General features: G+C 45.1%; 1 protein-coding gene across 1 annotated transcript in view; it reads right to left on the reverse strand.

The window, feature by feature from the left end:
• The window catches only part of DMRT1 (doublesex and mab-3 related transcription factor 1), a 62,861-nt gene that overhangs the window by 25,273 nt on the left and 24,850 nt on the right, over nt 1-12,738 (reverse strand). The window contains 1 exon segment of the mRNA XM_050913311.1: nt 2,087-2,249. Coding sequence (XP_050769268.1) covers nt 2,087-2,249 — 163 coding nt within the window.

The following is a 12,738-nucleotide window of genomic DNA, read 5'->3' on the forward strand; positions in this document are numbered from 1 at the left end:
CTTTCACCCACTAGCTCCCTGCTATGGAAAAACACTTCTTCAGAGTCTGGAAAATGCTGTTTGATCTCAGTAAATTACATCTCACTGCTTGTCGGTTTCTGATTGATGGTGCAACTTAGGGAACAATATCTGTGTGTGGAATACTGTTTGGAGAAGCAGTCAGGGATTATTGAAAATACAGTATTTATGCAGTTTAAAAATCAGTGGCACATTACGCACAACTTTTTTCTAGAGTGATGAAAAATTACTGAAGTACATTTGGGAACAAAGGGTATAAGGTCTTTTGTCTATTTGTAAGAACACTCGACTGGTAAGACTTCTTAGTGAGTTAGTAGTGATGGATGCAAGAAAAAGTGTCAACCGCAGTTGAGCATAAAGCCAACTGCTTCTCTGACCAATGGGCAGAAAGGAAGACGTCACTGTTCAATGGTGGTCAGAAAAGAGGGAAGAAAATAAAATTGAAGAAAAGAGAAGGAAAATGAACCAAGGATCACTGATTTCTCTAAGCCATTTAAAACTACTGGAGAAGGACGAAAAGGCTAAGGTTTCATCACACCACGTGTTGTTTATTCATCTATCTGATACGTCACAGTTAGCTGGAAGACTTTCAGAAAACAGCCACTCCGAAAGAGCAGCCATCTCCTCAGTATAAATCATTCTGGAGTTACTGAATTCAAGGGCTCAGTGCTGATTTACACCAGCCACAGGTATGACTTTATACACACCTCACCTTCCAAAACTTCATTTGAGTCCTTAAGGTCCTGTCATGACACAACCACTGTATTTTTTAGCACAACACAAATGCAACCAGACACCAGGACATCAGCCACAGAAAGGCCATGACTGAAAACAATTATGGAACCTACGCAACATACATCCTTCCATCAGATATAAAGAGGAGAAGATTAATTTCAATGTATAAGTGCATCAGAGAAGCAAATGAGGATGGATGCTGTTGCCAGTGGTGTGACTCTGTGCAAAAAAAAAAAAAAAAAACCCACACAAAAATTTGGCAGGTGTAAAGTAAACAAAAAGAAATACTTCCCACAGATGACACAAAATTAAACTGCCAAATTCATTGATTGCTACAGAGAGACAAAAAGTGTGAGAAGCTTCTGGAAGGGTTAGGTCAATTCACGGAGTGCAGGTCTGCTGCTGGTAACTGAAATGATGGTTCAGAAGCAATCAACAGCTCAGGACACCTTTGAATGCTGTAGGAGTGTGAGGATTTTGGACATACGAAGTAGGGTCACCCTACTCTTTCTCTGTTTCTCTTCTTCTTTCTCTGGCATCAGTTACTGTCCCGTTCCAGGGACAGGGAAGCAGCTCAGTGGAGTGGGTCTACTCCAGCAGGGCCATGTCAATGTCTGTGTGTGCACTCTACCTGCTACTGGAGCAAGAGAGCAAGGAAGCGAGAGAAACATTGTCAAAACCACAGGGTAAATTGACTAACACTTCCCTGGAAATGACTGCAGATTATAGCAATCCTTAGGACAGCCCAGAAACACTGGATACGAGAAGAAAAATTTATCTGCAGTAGTTTTAAATTAAGTAACATGCTGTGATGAGTTTGAAAGCAAACAAGGAAGCAAGTCTGCAAAGGGCTTCATGACATGGTTGGGATGCAGAAATAGTTCCCACACATGGTTCAGAAAGAAGAGGACGGCAAAGGCTCAGTGGGAGGCCTGTGGAAAAAATCACAGACAGCATGTCTGAGAAGGAAAGAAAGAAAAGATAATTCTGTGGTTGGGGCAAAGATAATTCTTTGTTGCTGTGAGGAAGCCAGGTGGTGAGCACCAAAGATGGCACCTCAAGTGACTCTTTGTACAACTTAAGAGACATACATAGGAGCAGAAAGGTACGACTAACTGCGCTCCTGAACCACGACACTTGTGAAGTACAAGTTTGCACTACTGTACGGTAACAGCCCTACGTTGCCACCGCACTACAAGCCTTCCAGAAAACAGCCACCATCTTGTAAACACCTACTTTCTGATGCCTAGCTTCCTTCTCAGCAGCAACCCACACCTCCTGGGTGCCTGCCCCAAGGCAAGGCGGTCCCAGATGCCCCCACGGGTGCACTTACCTCTCGCTTTTGACTCCGCGTAGGAGGGGATGTCCTCAGAGGTCAGGATTTGGGGGAGGCACGTGGGAGCACCAACCCCCTGTCCCAGGTAGGAAGCAGGTGGGTAGTATGAGCACATGCGGTACTGGGAGCTGACGGCGTGGCGGCTCTCCATGCCCTTCACCTGTCAGAAAGAGAAGTGCAACAGCAGCCTGTGAAAGCTGAGCCCCAGCACCACACAGGCACCCCACTGCCCCACACACACGCGGCTTTGAAGGAGGTCACGGAGGGTGCGTGGGAAGTAAAGTCCTGACACACTGCCCTTGGGTTTTTGCTTTGGTTGGCTGACTGCACGCCCACGCCGCTCAGCTACAGGTGAGCTGGATTGGTATGGGATGTGGCCCAGCAGCAGCAGCAGCAGCACCAGCATACCTATGGCTGGTTTATCTTACCTCAGGTGAAGCTGCATCTGGCACACACACATGTACCCTTCACTGCAAGGAGCTTCCTGGCAAGTGCCCTGCTTGTGGCACAGACAACACCATGGGAAGCTTTCCAGATCCCTTCAACTGCACACACCCAGCCAGTGTCAGAGGTGAAGTGTCCATCCAGTCCCTACACCTCCCCACAGACTAACCCGTCTCAGACTGGTGGTAACTGCCCTGCCAGGGACCTACAGGGTGGCTAAGGAGGACAGTCCTACTGACCGACTCACTCAGGACACGCCCCACGGCATCTGAGCTATGACACACATACACACAAACACATCGCTTTTCTTACAACCCAGCAAGATGGAAAAATATTTTCGTGATTTACCCAGAGAAATCAAGCTGTCGACAGACTACATGAGAAACCTGTAGTGGAGCCACAGCTGGACACCAGCCAGCAGGTCCACTGTCTCAGCACGGTGTCCACCAGACAACCCCTTCTCCCTCCCGCAGCCTGCAGCAAAGTTGGCAGCACTCAGAAATCAAAGTTTACCCTACTCCAATGCCCTGAAATCATCCAAACCGATCTCCTCAGAGAGGTGGTAATGCTTTTTTTAATTTTTGTTTTATGAAAGAACTACTATCTACTATTATTTGTTCCAAAGCCCTACAATGTAGCGTGGCTACAGTGCTCCAAAAAATGCAGCCAAACACTTCACAAGATTAAGATTTTCAACAGGAAAGGTAACGCTACCTGGTCTCCCTAAGTCTGTTGGGCAGCAAATGATTGTAAGATGGAAAGCTTCTGGGCAGAGAAAAAATATCACAGTTTTGTACCAGGTATAAAGGTAGCAGTGCCAACAGTAACACACGTCCAGCTATGCCATTAGACATTATCTTCGCAAGCAGAAGTGCCTGACAGCCTTTTCAGCCGCATCTCACCTCAGTTAGAGGAGCTCTGCCCGCTCTACTGCAGTCCCCTTGGGTCCCAGCCAGCCGCCCGTGCAGCCCTGCTCCTCTGCCCTTCCTGGGCTGCGAAGCTCAGACCCAGGGAGCAGCGGAAGCAGGGGGTGAACCTGCTATCCCAGATGGCCACCCAGCACCAGCAGACCCCCAGGGTCTGGTCCTGGCAGAAGGAGCCACCAGCACCTCTCAGCAAAGCAGCCAGAATGCAGTCACCCCTTGTTTTCCAGGGGTCCCCTTAATAATTCAATATTCATTTTAGTAGACCTAGCTGGAAATAACGTGGCCCGAGTCACATAAAATCCTGCTAGTGCCCACTGAGACAGAGGGCAACATCCCACTTTCCATATGGAGCCAGGTTTGCAGTGAGATTAAGTGCCGAGAGAGAGCAATGGCTGTTTACAGGAAGCAAAGTGCACTTCTGCACGTCTTCTGACAGCAGCGCAGTTGCACGTATTTGCACACGTACTGAGGGACTGGCAGGACATGCTTTTAGTCTGTGAAAGTAAGAGGTTTTCTATTATAAATTAAAGCAATACTTAAAAGGTGATTTTTCTACCATCTGCACCCCATGCATGCAGAAAAAGCTCAACATGTACCAAAGTTTCATCCATGATAAACAGTAAATTGCTCTTAAAAAAATCTAATGTGTCATCCCAAGGAAGCCTGAACTCAAAAGAGCCACCGACAGACCCTCTGCTGTTCTGACAAAGGGTAGTCTCCTCTTGGAAACAGACATCTGTGCTTTGCACAGACTCCCTCAAAAAAACCCAGGCTGCCTCTGCCCTGAAATTACAGATTAACAATACAAACTGCCCAAAAGCTCAGTCCAAAGGCCATTTTGAATCTGCACATTTGCAAAGCTCAACAGCTCTAGAAGTACTGGGGAAAAAAAGTTAGCAAACTCCTCTCTGGCTGCCGTTTTGCACGCACCGTTTTGCACTTCCTTCCCTCGGTGGGGCAGGGCTGTGGGCAACATCCACGGTCCTCACATCTCCACCTCTCCCTTGTGCAAGTGCATGTGTGCAGGCGTACAACTGAGAAAAGATCGCCTGCAGGAGACAGCATTACTTCAGCTGTAAGAAAATGGAGGGATCACTCCCTGGCACTGAAACAATCACGTGCAGGTTTCCTCTTCCTGTAGAGTGGATGCAGTGACCTGTTTCCTTTCAAACCTTTTTTTAGGGTTTTTCTCCATTTCTTAAAAAAACAACTCACCTAAAATCTCTGGATGCAATGAATTATTACTACTATTATTATTAGTGTGTGGTAGCTGGCTAGCAAGAGACATGTTTTATAATCTTATTACCCACACCAAGTCTATGAACCGCAGTTCGACCGACAGCCAGAGGCTTGGCTCTGCAAAGAATATGCTGTGTATTAACCGCTGAAGAAAATCTAAAAGCTTTTGGGTTTGTTTTATTAAACTGTTTAGAATACACTCCGCAGTAAATCTGAACCGTAAGGTTTCCTTTTTATAGTGCTTAGCAATCCTATTTTACAGTAACAATAAAAAAACAACCAGTCATAAAAATTCTTGACCTTAGCGCCGCATTAAAAAGGGGGCTTAGAAGATCATTACCCCATGAGAAGGGGCATTTGCTCTGTATTAACTCCTGCAGCTCTGGAGAGTCCTTGCACATTTTTGGGTGCCAGAAAGGGAGATAAAAACAGCCCTGGGGAGGCCCTGGAATATTCAGATTATTTCTAACCTGGGGCAGTTCAGCCTTCCAAATGCTGCAGCCAGGTATCCCAAACCTGGTCCTGTCCTGCAGGACCTGGGGTCATGCAGGGATCACAGGAGGAGATGCCTGGCCCTCTGGTGTCTCCTCCTGCCTCCCTTGTCCCTTCCAGCCCTACAGCGAGGCCAAGACAGGCAAGGGCTGGGACAGTCCCACAAGCCACTCTGGTTCGTATCACCGCAGGCTCTGCGCCATAAGAACAAGGCATGTTTTAGGTGAGGAAGTGCTGTGGAAGGGAAGGGCATGTACTTGCTCTTTGCAGAGAGCAAGTTGAGCTCCTGAATTGAACACCCGAGTTACTCACTTACAGTGCATCCCCCTCCAGCCACACATCACTCGTGCCCTGCCCCAGCTGCAGGATTGATTCACCAAGTACCTCACTGACTTCAGTGGGAGACACAGATCATCGGAGAAGCACATTTGACCTATTCAACGTTTATGGGTTCCCCTAAATAGTACAACACAGCGCACACTCACTAACTTTTTAAAGGATGTACTGCAAGCAACAGTGGGGTGCTTATAACTCACGAACAAATAAATATGGCCTGATCAAAAGACCATGCACGCAGTGGAAATTCTTCCCCTGTTCCCTTGTGTCATGGTTTAACCCCAGCTGGCAACTAAGCACCACACAGCTGCTCACGCACTCCCCCACCCAGTGGGATGGGGGAAAGAATAAAAAAAAAAAAAACAAACTTGTGGGCTGAGATAAAGACAGTTTAATAGGACAGAAAGGAAGGAAAATGATAATGATAATAAAAAAATTACAATGCTACTACTAAAAGAATTAGAATATACAAAACAAGTGATGCACAACGCAATTGCTCACTACTCGCCAACCGATGCCCAGTTAGTTCCCAAGCAGCAATCAGCCCCTCCCAGCCAGCTTCTTCCAGTTTATACACTGGGCATGACATCATATGGTATGGAATATTCCTTTGGCCAGTTTGGGTCAGCTGTCCTGGCTGTGTCCCCTCCCAACTTCTTGTGCCCCTCCAGCCTTCCTGCTGGCTGGGCATGAGAAGCTGGAAAATCCTTGACTTAGTATAAACACTACTTAGCAACAACTAAAAACATCAGTGTGTTATCAACATTTATTTCCTACTAAATCCAAAACACTGTACTATACCAGCTACTACGAAGAAAATTAACTCTATCCCAGCCAAAATCAGGACACCTTGTAAAGCCAATATGGGGAATCAAGAGGTAGCTACAGCTTGTCCACAAACAGGCAAGCTGGAAGCAGGATTTGTCCGTCACTGACCACAACAGTCAGTGCAGCCCTACAGCAGTGCCCAATAGTGACAGAATATGTAGCAAAAGCCAGAGAAGCATAAAGAAAATGCTCTTGCATCAGTTCAGACCATTCCTGCAAAAAAGCTTTCTCAACAGCTGGTGGAAGAGCAATGTAAAGCCCAGATCCTCCTTCCAAGATCCTGGCAGCATCTGCAAACCTTTACATATCTTCTTCATGGAGGAAGAGCCAAGGAGAGGAGGTGGCCAAACCAGAGACAGAAAATAGGCAAGGCAGGCACAAGTAGTGCCTCACTTCTCCTTCCAGCCTCAGAGACTAGAAAATGGTCCTGCCCTTCCCCGATGATTTATTCAGACAAAACGTCACCCAGGTAATTCTTCTATTTGCAGAAGATTGCCAGCCGCAATCTCCTTGCGAGCAAGCCAGTGTTACTCTTAGCAGCACCTTCACATTTTGCAGTCAATCCTAACTATGGGGCTTATTCCCAAGAAGGACAAGTAGGAGGAGGTCACGGATGCTAATCCTGCGTGACAAGGCCTGCAAAAAACTCAGAGCAATAGAAGAGACCAAGGTACTATCCTTTGGCTCTGCCACTGGTGTGCAATGTGATCTCAGCCAAATCACTTCACCCAGGCTTTCCATCCCTCTGTCTCACCCATGACTCACCAAGAGCTGCCTTAAATCAAAACCAGTAATCATGGAAACACCAGAGAAACTCTGTTAAAAGTTTTAACATAGCCTCCTCCTTCCGCCTTTTTTCTTTTTGAAATAAGAACAGTCTAATAACTAAAGTAAAATAAAATATAATACTAGCAATAATAAAAAATATAATAATAATAATAGTAATGAAAAGGAATATAACAACAAAAAAGAGAAATTAGACCCAAGAAAAGACAAGTGATGCACAATGCAGTTGCTCACCACCCACTGACTGATGCCTGAGCAGCGATCCGCCCCTCCTGGCCAACTCCCCCCAGTTTATATACTGGGCATGACGTTCTATGGTATGGAATATCCCTTTGGCTAGTTCAGGTCAGCTGCCCCGGCTATGCTCCCTCCCAGCTTCTTGCACACCTGCTTGCTGGCAGAGCATGGGAAACTGAAAAGTCCTTAACTTAGGATAAGTGCTACTTAGCAACAACTAAAACATCAGCATGTTATCAACATTATTCTCACACTAAATCCAAAACACAGCACTGTACCAGCTACTAAGAAGAAAATTAACTCTGTCCCAGCTGAAACCAGGACAATCTTAAAAATAAAGCCAGCTTTAGGGGGCATAAAATTGCATTTTGCACTTATGTGTTGTTGTTTGCAAACAACAGAATTCAGAGGTCAGTTTTTGGCAAGAGGCGAGAAGGCATCCGATGGGCACCGGAGTGGAAATCCAGACATCAGGAATCTCTCCTCTGTCACCTGCGGGCTGTGTGACCATGGGCAAGTTATTTAACACTTCCCTGCCTCAGTTTCCCCAGCTGTAAACGAGGGTTGCTGCTGCTCTCCCACCTTGCAATGCTACTGCCCATGAGCTGACCCCTCACAACTACTGCTGCACTTATGCCGCCCAAAGTGGCTTTGTTTCGTTCCTAAAACTAGCTAAGCACATTTTCCAGCACGAGGAAAAAACGAGTCTATGATACCCTGCCTTGACTTACTTTGATTCTAGCACAGAAAATACAAGAGACATCTATATCTGTCCCTCCTTGATAGACAAACTTAATTAACCTTTGCTATTCTGTTCCAACCTATTCTTTTAGACAAAGGCAGTGACCCATAAACAATATGTTACCATCAGAATCTCAACTGCGGTGACACCTAGAGATATAGCCCTATCAGCAGTATCGGAAAATAAACCGCTTAGATTAGCTCCTCCAAGAAATATGGATTGCATTCATGTCACACATGAGCTGTCAGAAACATTAGGATACTTTTAGCATAAATCTGTAGTGTGAAGGGTATGTTATGAATACAGTATATAATACACTGCTTATACATAAAATTGGGATTGTGTCATGTGACTTGCACAATGTGTATATATTTACACACACACTTTACACATTTTACACCTATTTCTGGAGAGTTAGACCGCACATTTCTGTAAGAAGGCCAGGCTTATTAGAGGAAAAACTATGCCAGAAACTAGAAACAGGCTGTAGAAGTTGAAAATAGCAATCTTTTTTACTAGCAAGCAGCTATTCTTAAGAGTTCAAACTGCTAGCTGCCCTATCACAGCCACACTTTTCTGGATTTAGTAGAAGACAGTTTTATATGTTTGCTACATTTTAAGAAATCCTTAAAAAACAGTTTCCTACCTCAGCAATGCTAAATATTTCACTTCCAAATGGTAAATGTAATTCCTGTATTAGAAAATGAGTTAAAATTTCTCAGTCTGACTCTCACCAATACTTATTTCAGGTTTTTGCTCTAAACTGGTTTAAGGAAAGAAAAAACCAGTTGAGGTTTTAGAAGTGAAAATACTGGTTTGCCAAGCTGCATTAAAAAAAAAAAAAAGCAAGAAAGAAAGCAAGAAAGAAAGCAAGAAAGAAAGCAAGAAAGAAAGCAAGAAAGAAAGCAAGAAAGAAAGCAAGAAAGGGGAAAAAACACCTCAGAGCATACAACAGAAACTACATGAAATTCTGAAATTTGTCCAAAACCTTCTGGCCAGCCCTAACCTTTCTCTGAAGCAGGATCCCTGGAGTTACCAGAGTAACAAAGAAAATGCAGCCACTGGTCCCCAGGTGTGAGGGCACATTCTGCATCTTGCAGATTTTTCATGGTCCGGCTGTAGGAACCAGAAGAGTTTTAACACTTTTTGGGGAGGACGCCGACTCAGAAGGAGTCACGATTATCCTTATGCTGTGGGTCACACGCCAGCAGTTTCATTGCCAGCTTGGAGAATTAAACCTGATTAGATTCAGACGTGTCCATCCAGGTTTTACTTCTGTTGTGGTAGACAAGACTGCAGTCACCCCATCATGTTCCAGTTGCTCTCCCTAAGCGGGTCGCAGTGAGACCAGTTTCAGAAGCACCAACTTCCACTGTATACCAACATGCTCTGACTTGCAGTACTAACGTTGGTGAACTCATTTAACTGTTAATTGGATTGAATGCACATAAATTCCTGTTGTAATGAACAATTACGAGAGCTTCAAGGGAGGGTCCAGATGCTTACACAGAACTGGAGTGAAAGGAGATGCACAGTAACCACCACATCTGCGACATTGCCTCTCTGACCTAAGCTTGTCTTTTCTTCAGGTGCAACACCAGACATATCTGATTATCTGCCTTAGAGCTGGCAAAAGCAGCAGAATATAAATGACTGAAGGGTGCTTGACCAAAACTATCATCTTCATTACGCTTATCAAATCATGATGGATACAGCTTCTGGGATAATTGTATACAAATGAACAAAACCTACACAGAAATATCTAAAAAATTTGCACCTCTATGAATCCACTCAAGTACATGAGCCTCTGCAAAGAACAAAGACTAATGAAATCTGACATTAATCTACATTAAAGATTCAGTGATTCAGTTTATTTGCCAAGGCTCAATGATGCATTAATCCTCATCCCATCCCACACACACTCACACGTTTCCTCCCTGCCTTTTCTCCCTTGCTCCCTAAATTCTGAAACAGCAGACAGCTGGGCTGCTCAAGGCCTTGTCTGCATCCAGAAGTTATCTTACTTTAAGTACGCAATTCTCCTTGTGTGGTCACAGTTATTCCAGGACAAGTGAGCCTCCAACAACAGAGCCTGGAAAAGGCAGGGGTCTTGTCTACACTGCTTAAACTAGGATACCTTCCAGTGAGCACATGGGTGACTTATACCAACAAAGAAGCCCTCCTGTGGGCTCACAGCTTAGCAAGCTGCCCTGATTCGGTTACAGCAGGCATTGCACAGCTATCATTTTGGTAAAGAAGCAAAAATCAAAAACCTTGATCAAAACAGTTATAGCACTACCAGTCACATGAGCAGACTCACTCATACTGGAAGACTGGTTAAGAAAGCCTGTGCATGTAAAAAATAAACTCTGTCAGTACAGGCAGTCCAGCAAAAATCCCTCTGTACATATAGCTACGTGTTTCCTCTGGAGAGAATCAGCCTCCATAGGTTTGCCAGCAAAACCCTCTGAAAGTGTAAGCAAGGTCTGATTCCTCTTTGTGGATCATGCTTTGAAACTCTCCTGTAACTCCTTACCGTGCTTGACAGAGAAACTCATCCATCCTTCTCCATTTAACACTATATTTCTGTGATCTTCCCTTGCTGGTAACCTTCCATGCGCAGAATCAATGTTTAACCACATGCAGCAGCTGAGAGCTCATTCCCCTTGCAACAAACCATCTTCAGTGCCATGCAGTGTTTTACAACCTCGGCATCACTGCACCCACTGCCATCAAACATTATCTAGCCTAGCTCTCACTAAAACTTTTTATGATTATTTGTGCAATGTTATGCTGTCATAACAGTATGCAAGCCCCCTGATTCGTAACTCTTCCAGCAATAACAATCCTTCTCGCAGATCAGCCTCTGAGAAACAGCTTTTAAGTTACATGACACTGACCTTGAACTACACTCTGCCCTACTAAACAGGAGAGGTGGGTCCTGGTTTTAGGTCATTTAGAAGCTGGGGAGCTGTCACTTCTGCAGGCAGAAAGCACTACCTCTAGTCTCTCTGCACAGACATCTCACCAGAACAGCACTGAGAGACCCCAAAAGGTTTGGCCAGGAGAAATTAAAATCTTAGGTGAGGTAAATCACTAAATTCACATGGAGGTGAATGGAACCATGTGATACATCCCACAAGGTGGAAATGAACACCCAGCATTTGGAGCCTGCTGGTCGAAGGAAAACGGTCCTTTTTGACAACAACCACCTCTTTTTTCCTCAGTCACGTCTTTGGTATCCCACTAATTTGAGCGGCACTTAAGCAGAAGTTAGCTACAGATTCTGCAGGGCCCCAAGAGAAAAATGCATGGAAAACACACTATTGCTTTTCTTTCTTTAAGGAGCGTCAAAGGTCCCACAAGAAACAGGCAATCTCACAGTGAGACAAAGGACCCTCTAGGCCAAGACTTCTTACACATACAGTCTAGTTTCAAATGACAGTACACGACAACAGAATCAACAGGACACCATCTTCATTCCAAGGTTTAACATACTCTAACATACCCTCATGTATCTCTTCCTCAAACACTACGCGCTAGGATACCTGTAATTTACTCTCCTTTCTCCCAAGCAAGTAAAATCACAGAAGTCTCTGCTGGCTGGAGGAATGGTGAAGTGTTGGACTAGCAGCCTGCAAGAACATTATTTTCACAAGACTGAAATGTTGCTGCCCCTTATTTGTGTTGTGATGGTGTCTCCAAGCATCAGCTCTGCAGCAGGCTCCTGCAGCAGGCTCTTACAAGCTAAGTACTGCAAAAGCTTCAGAAGAAAGCTTCTATCTGAAATACTCTGCTATGACGTGCCAGGTTAACCCAACCAACCAGAATGAAAAAGCTAAAAAAGCACTGGTACCTCACCTCATTACCACGCACAAAATCCTATCCCCAGCTTGCCTTGACTAATTCTCCCCCCGGTCTGGTGATCAAATTCAGCAGCTAGAGAGGTAGAGAAGATGCTATCAACTGACCTAACTGAAAAGGAGTACCTCTGTGTATTTGAAGGTGATTGCAGTGAAGCCTATCAACATACTGAGAGAAGAAAGCTCTCGTGGTGTGGGATCACACAGCAGAAGGAAGGGAGCTCTTTTCCCCATACAGCTGTACTGATGGTGAAAAAGGGATACAGGATAGTACTAAAGGCAGACTGTTGTAAAGCCATGATCTTAAAATTCATGGACCTGCCAGCTGTTGCCCCAGGAGGTGCCCGCATTTTCAGAAGGACTCTTCCATGAAAAAAGTGTCTAATGATAGGAAAGCCTCACTGAAGGTGATGTGGACTGCTACAGTAATTGTAACCACTCTGGCTTTAGCTCCAGCTCCTCGGTATCAGAAGTTAAAATGCCCTTTCAGAGTTGGTCCCTGTGCCAGAATTGCTATTCTCTGTCAGCAAAGGGGATGACCCATCTGCTCCCTTCAGAAAGGAGGTTTTGGTGGGCATTTAATCTTTCATTGTTGAGTGGTTTCACAACAGAGCCTTTGCAGAAGGCAGCCTGCCCTCTCTTGATGCTCTACAGAAGAGGTCTGCCCTCTGCTGCCCTTGGACAAGGGACACAGGCGTAGGCAGACTCAGAGGGTGTAGCCTCCCAAGTTCAATCTCAGACAGAAAAGCACCACTG

The sequence above is a fragment of the Gymnogyps californianus genome, chromosome Z (genome assembly GCF_018139145.2).
Source record: "Gymnogyps californianus isolate 813 chromosome Z, ASM1813914v2, whole genome shotgun sequence".
Taxonomy (NCBI): Eukaryota; Metazoa; Chordata; class Aves; order Accipitriformes; family Cathartidae; genus Gymnogyps; species Gymnogyps californianus.